The sequence below is a fragment of the Triticum aestivum genome, chromosome 1B, assembly GCF_018294505.1.
Source record: "Triticum aestivum cultivar Chinese Spring chromosome 1B, IWGSC CS RefSeq v2.1, whole genome shotgun sequence".
Classification (NCBI taxonomy): domain Eukaryota; kingdom Viridiplantae; phylum Streptophyta; class Magnoliopsida; order Poales; family Poaceae; genus Triticum; species Triticum aestivum.
The window spans coordinates 683993939-684010413 of record NC_057795.1 but is presented as its reverse complement, the minus strand read 5'-3'; the positions used below and the strand labels follow the sequence as shown (position 1 = coordinate 684010413).

Below are 16475 nucleotides of genomic sequence, written 5' to 3'. Positions count from 1 at the left end.
ATTCGGCGGTATTGTGAGATGAAGCGGTCCGGACCAAATTTACTTGTCCACGCACAAGAGACCGGTTCCACGACTAACATGCAACTTGTATTGCATAAATTGGCTGGCGGGTGTCTGTCTCTTCCACTTTAGTTCACGTGTATTTCGAATATAATAAGTCATTGTGTATTTAAATTTTTGTTCACATGTCATTGCAACTGACTCCCGCGGCAACGTACGGGATATCATCTAGTTAGCTAAAAGAGCCACATGCCCAACAAATATGTTTTAATAATATACTTAAGTAGACATTACAGGCAAATGTGATATTTTGATTAACTCCACAAGATAAAGGAAATATAATTTCTTCACCGAAACATGCTTGAGTCGAGAAACAAGGATACGTACAAACACTATTCGTAGTTCAAATTATAGGGCAAAAATAGCCTGCCAGACATGAAACAGCGGGGTGGTGCTGCTACCGTTATTGATCTAGCGATCACTCGAACATGAAAAGCGCGAGCATGAGAAAATATGTCTTACTGTCTGGGTTACCGCAGCAGCAGTTCCAAATCCCAAACCTAATACTGGAGAATGCTGAGACGAGTGACGACACCCCTCGCTGTTGATGTATACTTGTCCTAAATCAGTGGCCTCACTTCGTCTCTTCAGTCCCTCATCCTTCTGTTAATCACATGCAGAGTTATAGAGTGGATTAATTTGTATGTACTTTTCTGTTAATCCCAAAGCTTTTGCATTGTCTAAAAAATAAATCCTCCAATGCAATTGACAACCTAATCAGCATTACAAAACTCAAAAAAGTAATGTAAAATGCATCTAGGACTACTTCCGCGAAAACCAAATGAACCAGAGTAGATATTTTAGTAATAAGTTAAATTTCAACTACAAACTGAACATGACTAATGATTTAGAAATTGCAATAAGAAAAATGTAGGATTGAGATGCCATGTCCTATGAAGTACTACTCCCTTCGATCCATATTACTTGTCGCTGCTTTAAAGTAGCAACAGGTAATAGGAATGGGAGGAAGTACATGCTATCTTTTTTTTTGCGGTAAGGGAGTACATGATATCAACACAGGAATTTTATAAGATGTGTCTTGGATGATGCACATAAATTTTAGAGGATTGAGAGAGAGAGAGAGAGAGAGAGAGAGAGAGAGAGAGAGAGAGAGAGAGAGAGAGAGAGAGAGAGAGAGAGAGTTGAAACTAGAAAGTGATAGAGTGCAAGTACATTGCACTTCTTGAAGGAAAAATAAAATGAGGTTTGAGCAAATGTTTAAATTCATATGGACTGGAGGCGACCGGTGGAACTACCATTATCCTCTCTCCCCTCCCCCTCGCGTCGCCCCTCCCCCGCGGGCGACCGGCCGCGCTTCCGTCCCCCGGCCCAGAGGCCCTCCCCGTTGTCGCCGGTGGCCCCTACTTTTCAACTCCTAGAGGCGATCCTGCGCAGGGCGGCGCGTCTCCTGGTGGTGCGTTCAGGCGGCGGCGGGGCAACTTGGTGCGGGCGAGGGAGGTTGGCTGCGGCGTGGAGCTTCGCGGTGTTGCGGGGTGGCGGCGCCTGCTCCGCCCAGATCCAGGCCCCATCTGGGCCGGGCCAGGCCGGCGGCTTCTCATCGGCGGCAGAGCCTCCTGAAGGTGGAGTTGGGACGTAGGGAGGCTGGGTGGGGGCGGCGCTGTCACTGGCTTGCTGCTGCGGGGTGACAGCGGCTTTCCGGGCCCAAGATGGGCCCGGCCGGGCTCGGGTGTCCTGGTGAGCCTTTGCTGCCGCGTCCGGTTGGCTATCGCGATGGTGCTGTAGCACAGGCCTCCGGCACGATGGTGGATGCGGTTCCCTCCGGCGCAGCTCCGGTGCTGCCCCTCCCGATTCCTGGCGTTCCTCTCTCCGTCTTCTAGGCCTCGTGATGGCGATCTCAGAGAGGCGACGTGGATGACTTCAAGACCGTGGTGGCGTATACTGGCGGGTGGCAAGCTGGCTAGTTGGCTCCGGATCGGGCGGGTAGTGGTGGTTGGGATGGGGAGAAGTCCTTGCAGGTCCATCCGGCGCCAACGCGGTGTCGCCTGCGGGTGCCGCTTTCCTTCCTGAAGGGCGTCGGTGTTACCCATCCCCTACTCCTTTCCACGTGCCGGGGGAGGCCCTAGGACATGTCCGGGCAGCAGCATCGTTGACGTCACATCCCTTCTTGGAGGTGCTTCTTGGTACGCGGCGGTTCGAAGCCTTGGTGTGCGGTGGGACGAATGTAGAGGGAACTACGGTGGCGGTTCATCCGTGCTTTGTCGAGCTGCCGTTGTTGGCATTTAGTTCTTCTTTCTTTCTCTTTTGGGCTTGATGTGCTGTTCGCCCCAGCAGTTATCTTGTGATCGGTGGAAGTTGCTTTATAATATAAAGGGGGAAACCCTTTCTTGGATATGGACCGGGGGGTATTGGAATGCATTCCATGGGTATTTGGTGAATCCATTTGTACGATTCAAAGGATTTCCGTAGGAAAATTCCTACGGAATCGAATCCTACAAAATTCTCATGAAATTCTTTCAATCCAAAAGGGGTGAAAGTATGGAAGTTTGTTCAGGTGTAGTGGCGCTAAACACAGGGAGATGACAGCAGCAAACCGACAGAGACAGGCAAAGATGCAGAGCACAGCAGCAGAACGCATGCACGGGAAGAAAGTGAGAACGCCATGTAGAAGAGAAAGGAGGCAGTGCTAAATATGCAGCCAATTTTTATTTACCATAACAAATTGCTAGTAGCTTCCACTCCAAAATTTATCCCTGGTAGTTATGGTGGAATGATTCGCGCACTTAACCAGTTAATCAAACAGTCTGGTTTGTTAAATTAGTCTGGACAAACAAATACTCCCGCTCTCAAAAAATAAATGGATAACCGTTTACCCTTCAAAATGTTAAATAGATACCCATTTAAGCATGGACATGGTCCTGGATTCGTGGCTATTTTTTTTGTAAGTTCATGCTAGAAAATCTCGAAGGAGTAGGTCTGATGAAAAATCTACTAGTAATAAGTTCTGATGCTTATATTGTTATTAGTGGTTTCCTGTTAACTTTGAGCGTTTGACTGCAAGGAGAAAAAAAAAAGGAAGACATCTATTTGGATATGGAGCAGAAATGAGTATAACTTAGTACTGGTAGAAGCGAAGCATTTTTTTCATTTAACCGTGCGTGGGCTAGACAAATGAACAGGTCAATGGCCTGAAAATTGCAGTATATAAATTTGTTTTTGTGAGAAGCGATATAACGAGATTAACATATAGTGATTAAATTCTCTGCCATTGCACGTACCCGCGACGGAATGGCAGTCGTATTCCCTGGAGCTCGCCACAATCACGTATGACCACAAACTTTATTTTAGAAACAACTGTTGCGTCACCAATGGATCTGAGGCCTGGACACGATGAAATTCTCAGTTTCTCCAGAGCTGGAGAACTCCCTGACTGGCTATTGTCGATGTCAATGAGTTTTAGGCCTTCACAACCTGACAAATGGAGCTTTTTCAGAGAGGATGGAAATGACATTACCCTCTGTGGATTCAACTTGGGACAATCGAAAATTTCCAACTCCTGCAACCGGTAAAGCTGATCAACACTGAGGGAAGTCAACTCTTGACAATTACGAACTAGAATGATCTTCACTACAGGTAGATAATCTGTCGTCAGAAATTCATCAAGGCTCAATAGTGCGTTGCAACACCCAATATATACTTCAGAAAGAAATGACAAACATTTAACACCATTGCTGCTGCTGCTACTTGCTCCAGAGACACTTATTGATATAAGAGAGTCGCAAGACATAATATGTAGTTTCTCTAGGGTTGGAAGATTGCTACTCCACAGATGCAGGGGAATAGATGTTAACGATTTGCACGTCTGAATTTTCAAAACAGTGAGAGAGGTGAGGTCACGGAAGCTTCTCACAAAGTGATCCATGGAATAGCCTGAACTATAAAGGTCTATCTTGGTAAGGGAAGTAGGTAAAACCACCAAGCTTTGCCAATCGATTTCATCACAAGCCCTTATAATTAACTCTTCAAGACGACTAGAGATATCTGATCCTGTTGTATAATTAAGTGAACCCTCTCCCTCTGACAGGAAAAGGAATGGTATGCTCTTGATTTTGCGACACACAGAAAATTGAAGTGCAGATAACCTTGGCAGGAGCTTGGGCCGGAGCCAGCTAGGAAAAGATTCACCTCCATAACCATGCACATGCAAATGTCGGAGATTACAGTGAGGTAATGCTTCCATCTGGTTTTCCATCATCTCCACCGTCATACGACTAGTTCCCTGATCGGACCATTCTAGGCAGAGCTTGTCGGACTGGTCCCTGTCATAAGTGAACTTTTTTGATTTAATTTTCTGTAAGATGATGGCATCACTGAAGCCTGGAGGAAACCTTTCGAATACACAACCGTCAGCATCTATAGTTTTGAGATGGTGAAGGCGACAAACCGATGAAGGAAGGGTGCTGAAAGTAGAACCACCGAGTAAACCAAGGTAACGCAGATGCTTCGAGTTACCCATGCTCTCAGGTAGCTTTTTTACTTTGGAGAGCTTAAAACTGAATACACGGATTTTCAGTAGTTCCTTGAACCAATCGTCAATCACCGGAGCAAAATCTTTTGCTGCGCTATATGATTCATTGCATACCAGGGACCTCAAACTTTTCTTGTTGCAAATGCTCTTCAACTCAGAACAGGTAATTTTTCCATTTGTGAATATTGACAGATGACGGACATTTGAAGGGACTTTATCTAGGTCACTCGCATGCTTTATGATGAAGCACTCATCCTTTGAGACCAGTTGGGCAGTATCATGCAATAGATCATGAATTACATAAAGTTCACTTCGATGAGATGCTCTCTGAAAGAATGCACGATTTGCAAGGGCATCAAAGCACAATGATGCTTCTTGGGGACCCACCACATATCCTTGTGCTGTCCATATATCGGCTAGAAAACCTTTCTCAAATTTGTGATCCTTGGGATACAATGCACAAATTGAGAAGCATCTCTTTAACTTTTGGGGTAGGTACATATAGCTCAGTCGAAGGACTGGCAAAATGTCAGTAGCTGTTTGTTCTAACTGCCAGAGTTCACTTTCCACTATAGTTTCCCAGTGTGATGTACTTAGGTCCATTCTCAACAAGCGTCCAATAGTCTTTGCAGCCAATGGGGAACCCTTCAACTTTGGAAGTATCTTTTCACCAATACCCTCTAATGACTCCCGGTTGTGGCAAAAACTGGCGGATGCCGGGGACCCAAATGCACATAATTTAAAGAACTCCCTGAATACCCCATCTTGTAAGCCCTTTAACTTATAGTGATTCGTAGGGCCAACTACGTTAGCAACCTCGGGAGATCTAGTGGTGATCAAAATCCTACTTCCTTCGGAACCATTTGTCAAAGGTGCACAAAGCCTCTTCCATCCTGCCCCATCATCCTTCAAGATATCATCCCACATGTCATCAACGACAAGTAAGAACTTTTTGGACTTGATACAGTTTTCTAGTTTTCTCATAAGAAAATCCAGGTTATTAGATGAGGCATCTTTTCCCAGGTGTTCTATAATCTCTCTGGTTAACCTTTTTATGTCAAAATCATCAGAAGCACATGTCCAAATTATGAGATCAAAGTGCTCCTTCACCTTTGAATCGTTGCAGATTTGTTGGGCCATTGTTGTCTTTCCAATACCTCCAATGCCAACTATTGGCAACACAGGCAACTCTGTCATTCTTGCATTAGCTTCAGCACCTCTCTTCCGTGTACTTTTAACTCCTAGTGTTTCCACCAATTGCTTCAGTTCCTCTTCACGGCCGAATATTTTTGGCTCATTAAAGAAAGAGCTTGTTTCTGGCCTAACTGATTTATCAAACTTCAGTTCTGCTTGGTGCAAACCCATATCTTTCGCCTGGCGATTGACATGATCTAGTTTTACTTGAATATCGTCGACTTTTCTGATGTAATCGTTAGACCCGACACCGTCTAAGAATTCCAGAAAGGTCCCATGCAAGTGATCTTGCCCCAATTTTTTGCTACACTCAACCTTCAACTTGAGGGCATAATAATCAAACTCATCAAGCAGGTCCTCTGCGTCGTACACTGCATCCTTGATATCCGGGAGGAGAACAGCCGCTTTTTCCTTATGGCTTTGCCACTCAACCTTATCAATGAGGTCAAGCATCTTGGGCATAGTTGTCTTCAGCTTCCAAAGACAATTCTTCAGCTGCCGAAGTTTAGTGTCCAGCTGCTCAATTTCCTCTTGAATCTGGCGCTGTGCAGCTGCGTTCTCTTCATCTGGTGACTCTGGGGTGTTCCGTCTATAACGCATGGCCGTTATGATGCCTGACGCCATCCAGCTGAAGAATTGGTGACATGCATTGATGTTGGAAAGTACCTCAGCATAATCATTGAATTTTGTCAAGGCCATGGCCACAAACAGATGAGTACTACTGCGATCATATAAACAGAATTAAGCTTAGTTCAAAGGGTACGATATAGAAAATACGCGATCATTTAGAATGGGGAGAGCAGCAGCATGAAGATGTGGTCTTACTTGGAGAGATGCTTCTTGTTCAAAGTGGTTGGTCAGAGTGAATCGATGACCAGGGCAATGATCACTCTGGTGGAAACAAAGGCAATGACAATACCGGTGCTGCTATTCCCACGCCTTCTACATTGACCTGACTGTCAAGGGCAAACGTATCATGTCTGAACTAGTACTAAGCATACATCTAATTCAACCAACTATTTATATTAAGTTTCAAAAGTCGTACATTACACAAAGGTAGAATAACAAACGAACAAAAAACACAACAACATATCTGAAAACTCAGAGGTCAACCTGAGCTAAGGCGAACACTCTATTCTACCCCTGAAACTACTATAATATTATGCTGCATAGGGGAACAAGTGCTGCTAAAACAGGTTGGGAAGAGCCAAACTATTGAAAAATTGATTTTTAGCAGCAAATTATTAGTAATTATGCCACTGTTCATTGCAAATTAGCACTAAATTCCTGATGTTAGGGGGACCAGGGCCCCTACTAACCCCCTGTCTCCGCCACTGAGTGCCAGGGCTCCGTGCGGATTAGTTTGCGTCAGTGTGTGCAACGTTATAGCAGCATATATATATATATATATATATATATATATTATCTCTACTCCTAAAGTCCTAATGGAGCAGTTGGTAGCCTGGTACGGTTTATTTTCGTCCGGTTTTACTTCATTCCACCTCCCACCAAGAATGCCCGGGCGTGGATCACGGCGTCGAGGATGACCGTGGCGGGAGGCGGGTCATCAGACCGCCACGTGGATGCGGTCATATTATATTTCTTGTCAGTCAAACAAAGAGCCGGAGGCTACATTCTCAAATCAAGTGTGTCCATTTAAATGTCAAGAAATTTGTTAAGGGCATATGTCCTACATTAGTCAGTAGTCGTCGTCTTCGTCGTTTGTAGCAGTCATTCATGCGAAAATATTTTAGAAATTGAGCACTAAATCAATATGGAAATCAAACCATTGATACAATTATTTAGCCATACAGTTAATTACGTATGCAATTAATTATGTCCAATTAAATATAATTTTTTTTGCACCGAGTCAATTCAGAAATCAAGTCATTCATGCACTTGGTAGCCTGGTACAGTTTATTTTCGTATGATTTTTCTCCGTCTCACCTCCCACACCCCCTCACACTAGTTTTTCTCCCTCCCATTAAAAAACCAAATCCAATTAAGGAAGATCTTGCTTCGTGTCTCCTTTGGTAGGTGTTGATTCAATTGTACCACGTAAACAATAAGTAATTAAGAATTCAGAAATTGCATCATACATATGTAACTTCCCTAAAAGACAGACATAAGATTTTTCTCGATATCCTTTCATAATAAATTAATATAATACTTCATAACAAATTTCTAATCCCCCGTGCTATATTATTTATTATTATCATTGTCTCTACTATTAATTAGTTGACAGTCACAAGTTTCCTATGGGTGTACGCATCCGCGCGCTCCTGTGGAGGGACGTCATGCACGACACCATGGAAGATGTCATGGTTGGGCCTAACCCTGGCGTAATGCTCGAGAATGCCAGAGCATGGATCACGACATCAAGGACGACCGTGATGGGAGGTGGGTCGTTAGACCCCATGTGGACGCGGTCATATATTATATTTCTTGTCAGTCAAATAGAGAGCCAGATGGCTACATTCTCAAATCAAGTGTGTCCATTTAAATGTCAAGAAATTCGTTAAGGGAATATATCCTACATTACTCGGTAGTCGTCGTCATAGTCGTTTGTAGCAGCCATTCATGCAAAAATAATTTAGAAATCGAGCACTGAATCAATTTGGAAATCAAACCATTGATGCAATTAATCAACTAGACAGTTAATTACGTATGCAATTAATTAGGTCCATTTGAATAGGCATTTTTTCACACCGAATCAATTTTAAAATTGAGTCATTAGTGCAATTAATTAATTTGTTAGACAATTCTTTATGCCTACAGATAATTAGAAGTAGGGATTTTTTCCAATTAGTCGGATAATTAATTGATTTGGTTGGCAGTTAATTAGGCATGCAGAGAAATAGGTAGGTCGTTAATTTTTTGTGTATTTAATTAATTAAGCAAGCAGTTATGGCGAATCATTTTGAAAGCGCTCATGGGCAAGAACGATCAATGGGCTCTCAGCTACATGGCCAAGCACTGAGCACCGCTTGCCAACATGGACAACGGCCACCATGCGCTTGCGACATGGGCGACCTAGCGTTCACCAAGATGGATGAAGTCTATGCTCCGCAGGATGTCCACTCGCTGATGGTTGCCGGAATATTCGCAGGTGAGGACAACACGACACAACACTAGCCAGGTGGTTCATGCTATAATAAAAAGGAAGAGTGTTCCAAAAACAAGAAGGAAAAAAGAACTAAAGCCACTAAATGGTGCATGGTGTTGAAGAAAGAAAGAGTGTTTCAAATAATAAGAGAAAAAAAAGAAAGAAAGAGTATTCTAGGAAATAAGTAGGAACAAGAACTAAAGTTGGTGAGGAATGAGAAAGAAGAAGATGAGGCATCGATGATGAACACACTAATGTTGACTTGGTGCTAATTGGCGCCAATGAAACGGGTTGGTGAAGAGGCGAGGAGTAGAAGATGTAGGGAAATACGAGGAAGAGATGAACGACAATTATCTAGCATATGTGGGATGGAGGTGGAGCTTATTGGTGACTAGGAATGATCTCTGTAGTCATTTGTTGTTTTGTGTCAATAGTATGTGTTAGTTTAACCCAGTCGATTATATTGTAAACAGGAAAAAAATTCATCCTTACTGCAATGCACGGCGAAAATAGGATGGCCGTCATCTGCTTTTAAAGGAGGTGGCTTCAGTGAGAGAGAAAAAGAGAAATGTCCCGCTACGACGGAAAATTGATCGGGAATGAGAGGTTTCGATAGAAAAAGGGAAGGTGCGTCATTAGATGGAGTTTTTGTGTTGAATTTGGGTGTTACAGATATTGCGGATAGCCCATAGCAACATACAGGCGTTTTGCTAGTGTTACTATGTAACCCGATTCAAACACAAACCACTTATACTCCCAGTGGTTAGCACCACACGCCCTTTATTTTTACTTTTTTAAAGCGGGCCAACAGGGAAGCCGATACTCTTGCAAAAGAAAAAAACTCTGTAAAGATTAATCAATTTGCGAGCGGTCCAAGGTATGCCAACATGATAGCCATGTGCACGGGTTTTTTCTATTCTGAATCGGTTTAGGTTTTATATGATAAAATAAACGAGTTTATGGCCCAAATATGATCACTTCCTGAGTTATTGGCCTAAAGTGTGCCGTGAACTCTACTCTTGCGGAGGACGTTTTCTTTCTTCCACTGAAAGAAAGAGGGCCCTAGCCGTTTCTCGTGCCTCCCGCCGGTGCCGCCGTCGGTCTACCTCATCTTTTGTGGTCTTAGGGCCATGGAGGCATAGTGGATCCTGGCCCTTGACGGCGGGAGGACTTTGTTTTTCATGCTCTTTTGAGTTTTGTTAGGGTTTGTGTCCTACTCAGAGAAGCGAGGCGATAGTGGTTCTCTGAAGATGGAATAAGGTTATCCCGGCCTTGTCCCCGTTCCGATGATGTTTCTAGCATAGTCAGAGGGTGTGTGGAGGTTTGCCTCCGGCGGATCTCATAGGATTCGGTCGGTGTTCGTCTTCGGTGGATCTACGTGGATCTTGTCTTCTTTCGTCTGTGTTCGTATGTCTACGGATGGGATCCTTCCGATCTACACTTCTCTTCATCGGCAGCGATTGCTGTTCTGGCGCGCTGGTCCTACGGGGTCTTAGCACGACGACTTTCCGACTGTCTACTACAACAAGGTTTGTTCGGCACCGATGAGGAAGGAACGAAGACGGCGGCGCGCCTTGGCTTGCTCCAGTGCTAGCAGTCATCATTAGGTCGTCACGGACCTTGATGTATTTTTTACTTCTGGTGTTCTTTGTACTACCTTGACAGTTGATGAATAGATTGGAAGTTATCCCCGCAAAAACAAGTGTGCAACCAGCTTTGAGTTAATGGACTAAAGACGTATTTCACTCTAATATTGCTTGTGTATTCTACCTTTTTGGTGGAGCAAATGGTATCACACGGCCGGCCTCCTCAGATGGCAATGGCATTCAGTAGATTTGTCTGCTCCATCCCTCTTCCTAGTCTCCTCTATTCAATTTCAATGTTTTTTCTGAAAGGTCGGGGGAGGGGGACCCCCAACTGAATAGTTTTTTATTTGTTCATATACTAAAGGGCATAAAGCCTATATTGTTAGGGCGGCGGAAGAGTGAATTGAAAAAAACATCGACACTTCAGGTAAGGTTTGCAGGAACCACACATTTACGGAATTGTGTCAAAAAACACTATTTTTTCATAATTTTTTGCAAAAAACACCAGTCACCAGCTTAGGCCGTTTTGAGCACGATTATGACAGGTGGGTCCCGCCAGAAGGGATGACGTGGCTAAAAAATAGTCAATTACATCCCGCTACAATTTTATTTTGCAAAAGGATCCCTGAAAAAAAAGCAATCGGGTCCTCTCCGTGAGATCGTGACCTTCATCTCCCACCGCCCCGGTTGTGGACGCCGGCGGCAGGGCACAGGGGAGGTCCGGCGTGGTCTGGGACGGGCAAGAGGGCGTGGATCCAGCGGCGGTGTCGGTTAGGACGGCGAGGCAATGGAGCTCCAACGGCAGCTTGAGCATCAGCGGCCATGGATGAGCTCCAGCTGATCCAGCTTGGGCATCGAGCAGCCATGATTGAGCTCCGGCGCCGTCGGCTTGAGCATCAGGCACGCATCAGAGAGAGATGGGAGAGATTGGGGAAGGCACCGACCTCAGAGAGAGATGGGAGAGATAGGGGAGGGTACCGCCGGCAGCGGAGCTCACGGTTGAGGGACATGGACTGCACCTCCATGCCCACTGTTAGTGGATTTGCCTCGTTGATGCGCAGCTCCGGCCGGAGCTCATCCATGGCCGCCGTTTTCGCGCCTCCTCTTCACGCCTACGCGGGCCGCCGTCGCACGTCCTCTTCTCCTCGCCGGAGCCGATGCAGGTGAGCAACAAGGGGAGGCCGAGGCCGGGGAGTGGGAGGAAGGTGGGGGCGGGGGAATAGAGGAGGAGAAGGAGAAGGAGGCGGGGCGTCGTGGAGCCGTTGTCCATGCCGAGCTCGCCGGCCGGGAGCTCGTGCGCACGGCTGAGGAGATGACCTTATCCTCTCTTTTTTTATTTGAAAAGATGACCTTATCCCCTCAGGCTCTTTTTCAAATCAGTCCCTGTTATTATATCTATTTGCGAACCGTTATGTTGTGCCACGTCACCCCTTTTGGCGGGACCCACCTGTCATAATCGTGCTCAAAACGGCCTAAGCCGGCGACTAGTGTTTTTTGCAAAAAATTATGAAAAAAAAACTAGTGCTTCTTGGCACAATTTCGTAAATGTGTGGTCTCTGCAAACCTAACTTGAAGTGTCGATGTTTTGCAATTCACTCGCAGCGGATAGAGGAGGGGGTAGAGCGTCCTCATGGCACAAGCACCAGAGACGCGAAAGATGGGGTGTCACCGTTGAAGACCACCCCGTTGCGGTGCTTCGATAGCCACTAGCAACAAACGAGAACGAACAAAGGCCTCCCACACCTTTCTGCAAAAAAAAAAAAAAAGCCTCCCACACCAACTGAGACTCCAACATACGGCCGGAAGCGTTGGGCGAAGGGGCACCGGAAAACAAGGTGATCGGCCGTTTCACAGGGCGCCTCACAGAAGGTGCAGCAGAGATGATGTGTTTCCTGAGCAGCACACTCCGGGTGTTGATCCGGCCTTGAACCAGCAGCCACGCAAAGAAACTAACCCGAGACAGGGCTCGGCTCCGCCAGACAAAATCGTGGAACGGGACGACCACCCCACCAAAAGAGCAGTTAATTCAGCGACTGAACGTCCATCCAATCTCTATTGCCAATAATCTCAATAAATTCATCCCACGACGAGACAAGAATTATGGAATGGAGAGAAAAATTTGTTACACTTTGGGTACTCCATCATTACTTCCTTCATTCCTAAATATAAGTCTTTTTAGAGATTCAACTACAAACTACATATAGATGTATATAGACATATTTTAAAGTGTAAATTTACTTATTTTGCTTCGAATATAGTCCATATTTGAATAAAAATATTTATATTTAGAAACGGGAGTACAGAAAAAAAATCTCAGATGAACCGGGTTCTGATTGACCACCAGCTCACACGTACGTACACGTTCATTCTTTTCCTCAATTCGGGATGAACAGTTTCAGAGATGGAATTTCTTTTGCAAACAATCTAGTGAATTCTAATAAACTGACGGTAGCCTTAGAACAGAATCAACTCCTATTTTGTAAACTGAAATTAACAAGCAGAACAGAACCGACTCATTTTTCAGCATCACAGAACAAACCAACTCTGAACAGAGTAGGTTCTTCAATTAAAGCTAGTGGCAACGCGTGAACAGTATTCGCAGCAGCACCTGATGTAATCATTTTAAGAGGATCTTCTGGCTTCTCCAAGGAGAAGAAGATAATTACCCGGATAAACCCTGGTGCGTAGGGACTGAAGGAGAGCTTCAGATTTCGCCTTGCCTACTCCCCCGGTATGGCTACTTGGCCACGGAACGTTCCTGAAGCCATCAAGGAGAGGAGACGGGGATGCGCTCGCATAATTTACTTCCCTTTAAACGACACAAACACCGGGCAAAAACACCGGCCAGCATGCTGGCCGTGTCTTTGTTTATAGTATAATATAATAATAAAAACACACCGTACCAGGAGCTACCGCATAACACCGGCCGGTATGACGACATCTACAAAGTGCGAACAGGTCAACAAATTGGCCGGCACGACCGCCCACGCACCCACCTCGAGGAACCCACATCCTTCGAGTTTTTCTTTTGTTTTAGTACAATTCGAGGATATAGCTATGTCTACCAACAGGCTGACAAAGGTGGCACACTTGGTGGTGCAACCTAGTCAAACTGCCGTTATGCCTGGAAGACACATACTAGAAGGGGTAGTTGTCTTACACGAAATCCTACATGAAATTCACTCGAAGAAACTCGATGAAGTGATATTCAAAATGGATTTTGAAAAGACTTATAATAAAGTCAAGTAGCCTTTTCTACAGCAAGCTATGCGCATGAAAGGTTTCAATGAGGTCTGGAGGAATCAGTTGGATTCCTTTGTCCAGAAAGGCAGTGTTGGAATAAAGGTCAATGATGATATTGGACATTATTTTCAAACGCATAAAGGCATGAGGCAGGGTGACCCAATGTCTCTGATACTGTTCAATATTGTGGCTGACATATTGACAGTACTCATAGGCCGGGCCAAGGAAAAGGGGCTGATTGGTGGACTAGTTCTTCATCTGGTGGATGGGGGAGGGGTCTCCATCTTACAATATGCGGATGACACAATATTATTTATGGAACATGACCTTGCACAAGCTCGAAACTTGAAACTCATCCTTTGCCTTTTTGAGGAATTGTCGGGGTTGAAGATCAATTTTCACAAAAGTGAGCTCTTCTGTTTTGGAAGGGCCAAAGATGACCAACAAGAGTACAAGCACCTGTTCGGCTGTGAACTGGGATCACTGCCCTTTAGTTATCTTGGCATTCCAATCCATCATAGGAAATTGACTAATAAAGAACGGAAATGTATCGAGGATCGATTCGAGAAGAAACTTAAGCTTATGTCATATGGAGGACGCCTAGTATTAATTAATTCGGTACTAACGAGCATGCCGATGTTCCTCCTGTCTTTTTTTCGAAGTACCCAAAGGGGTACGCAAGATATTAGACTTTTATCGAACTCGATTTTTCTAGCAATCGGACGAGGTTAAGACAAAATATGGTCTGGCAAGATGGGATATTATTTGTCGACCAAAGGACCGGGGGGGTCAAATGGTTATATCGATTATCGCTGCATTCCGAAGGAATGTGGGCCCAGATTCTTCGCAACGAGTATTTACACTCCAAAACTCTAGCCCAGGTTACTGTAAGACCTAATGATTCACCATTTTGGAAGGGACTCATGAGAGTGAAAGATACTTTCTTCCATAGGGTGAAGTTTAGTGTTGGAGACGGCTTAACAATAAGGTTTTGGGAGGATACGTGGTTAGGTGATACGCCGCTAGCTCTCCAGTATCCTTCTTTGTATCATATTGCTCAACATAAGGAAGAATACGTGGCAACGGTGATGCAGACGGTACCCTTGAATGTCCAGTTCAGGCGATCTCTAGCGGGGGAACGCTGGACTTCTTGGCTGCACTTAGTGAGGAGGCTAATGGAGGTGCACCTTTCCGATGAGGAGGATTATTTTATATGGAAGCTCATGAATAATGGCTTGTTCACGGTCAAGTCTATGTACTTAGATCTCATCAACTCTGGCCCAATCCTGCGATCGCTTCATATTTGGCGAGTTAAAGTGCCCTTACAAATTAAGATATTTATGTGGTTTGTCCACAAACAAGTGATTCTAACCAAAGATAACTTACTGAGGCGGAGATGGGTAGGTAGCTCGAGGTGTTGTTTTTGTGATCAAGATGAAACAATACAACACCTATTTCTTGATTGCCCTCTTGCAAAGTTACTTTGGCGATCGGTGCATGTAGCCTTCAATATTTCACCTCCTGATAGCATAGAAGCGTTGTTTGGGACGTGGCTTGATGGAGTGGATGTTCACATCGCGTGTAATATACGGATCGGAGTATGCGCACTTATTTGGGCTATATGGAACTGTAGGAATGATATGATTTTTAACAGAAAACCTATGACTAATTTCTTGCAGGTCATATTCCGGGCTACGGCATGGATCCGTACTTGGTCATTACTCACTCCTACGGCCTCCAGGGAGCAGCTGGCTACTGGGTGCAACCGATGGGAGATGGCAGCACGGGTTTTCTTCAACCGGTTTGGATGGCGATCACTGCATAGGATAGGTCCTTAGTGGATCCTCGTTCAGCCGGATGCGGCTTTGAGACTTGTACTCTTTATTTTTTTCGTTTGCTCCTTTTGTGAGCATACTTTGCACTTCAGAATTTGATACTGTCATTTTTTTAATAAAGTGGCCGCATGCATCTATCCGATTCAGAGGCCGGGGGATGACCTCCTTTTCCAAAAAAGAAGCTATGTCTAATCTTATATCCATCACCTACTCCCTTTGTTTTTATTTACTTCGCATATTAGTTTTGTCTCAAGTCAAACTTTTCAATCTTTGATCAAGTTATACAAAAAGTTACAAACTCGTTATTTCACATCTACATACACACACACACACACACACACACACACACACATCCTACCACTAGGGGTAACTATCTCCATCCTTACTTCCGTTCAATCTCATCAGGTGCGGCCGTTGATTAACGGGTTCCCTTCACTACTAGAAAAATCCTTACAAGTAGCGCTGGTTTTTTAGCTATTAGTAGCGCGGGCAGGCGCGCTACTGCTACGATGCTACAGCTAATTTTTAGCAGTAGCGCTTGTTTCAACCAGCGCTACTGCTACCTATGTCTAGTAGTAGCGCGCCTCTATCCATCGCTACTGCTAATACTAGTAGCATGGCTCTACAACCAACACTAATGGTAATGCAGCGCTACTACTACTCCAAAACCCCACGCTACTGCTAGTATTTTTTTTATTTTACCATATTCATATTTTTACAAGTTTTATACAATTACAACATACGCATACACTGAAACTATATGAAAAATGAATGTCTCATCATCATCATCAAAGTGGTACAACATAGTCTCATCATATCATCATTATCAAACACAAATGAGGTCGATCTCATCATCATCTTGAAATAGCGATACAAGTTAATGATCACATGTCTCTTACATTGTCACAGTAGACACATGTTTCATCATCTACCTAAACTATGACATACGAGATAAGAGCAATCAC

The 16475-nt window shown here is 44.5% G+C and overlaps 1 protein-coding gene across 1 annotated transcript; it reads right to left on the bottom strand.

Annotated features, from left to right (window-relative positions):
* Positions 1 to 3271: 3271 nt before the first annotated feature.
* LOC123082497 (putative disease resistance protein RGA4) lies at positions 3272 to 11514 on the bottom strand. The gene is made up of 4 exons (XM_044504828.1): positions 11430 to 11514; positions 11112 to 11320; positions 7233 to 7369; positions 3272 to 6461 (listed from the first exon to the last, which is right to left on the bottom strand). Exons 1-4 carry the CDS (start codon positions 11512 to 11514, stop codon positions 3272 to 3274), a joined length of 3621 nt encoding a protein of 1206 aa, XP_044360763.1.
* Positions 11515 to 16475: the final 4961 nt, after the last annotated feature.

Excerpts from the sequence above, each read along its gene's own strand:
- LOC123082497 (XM_044504828.1), bottom strand. The coding sequence starts at position 11,514 with ATGGATGAGCTCCGGCCGGAGCTGCGCATCAACGAGGCAAATCCACTA. Across the intron at positions 11,321-11,429 it reads GCAGTCCATGTCCCTCAACC|CCGACGGCGCCGGAGCTCAA; the intron begins GTGAGCTCCGCT and ends CTGATGCTCAAG. Across the intron at positions 6,462-7,232 it reads TTGGTGGGAGGTGGAATGAA|TAGTACTCATCTGTTTGTGG; the intron begins GTAAAACCGGAC and ends ATATGATCGCAG.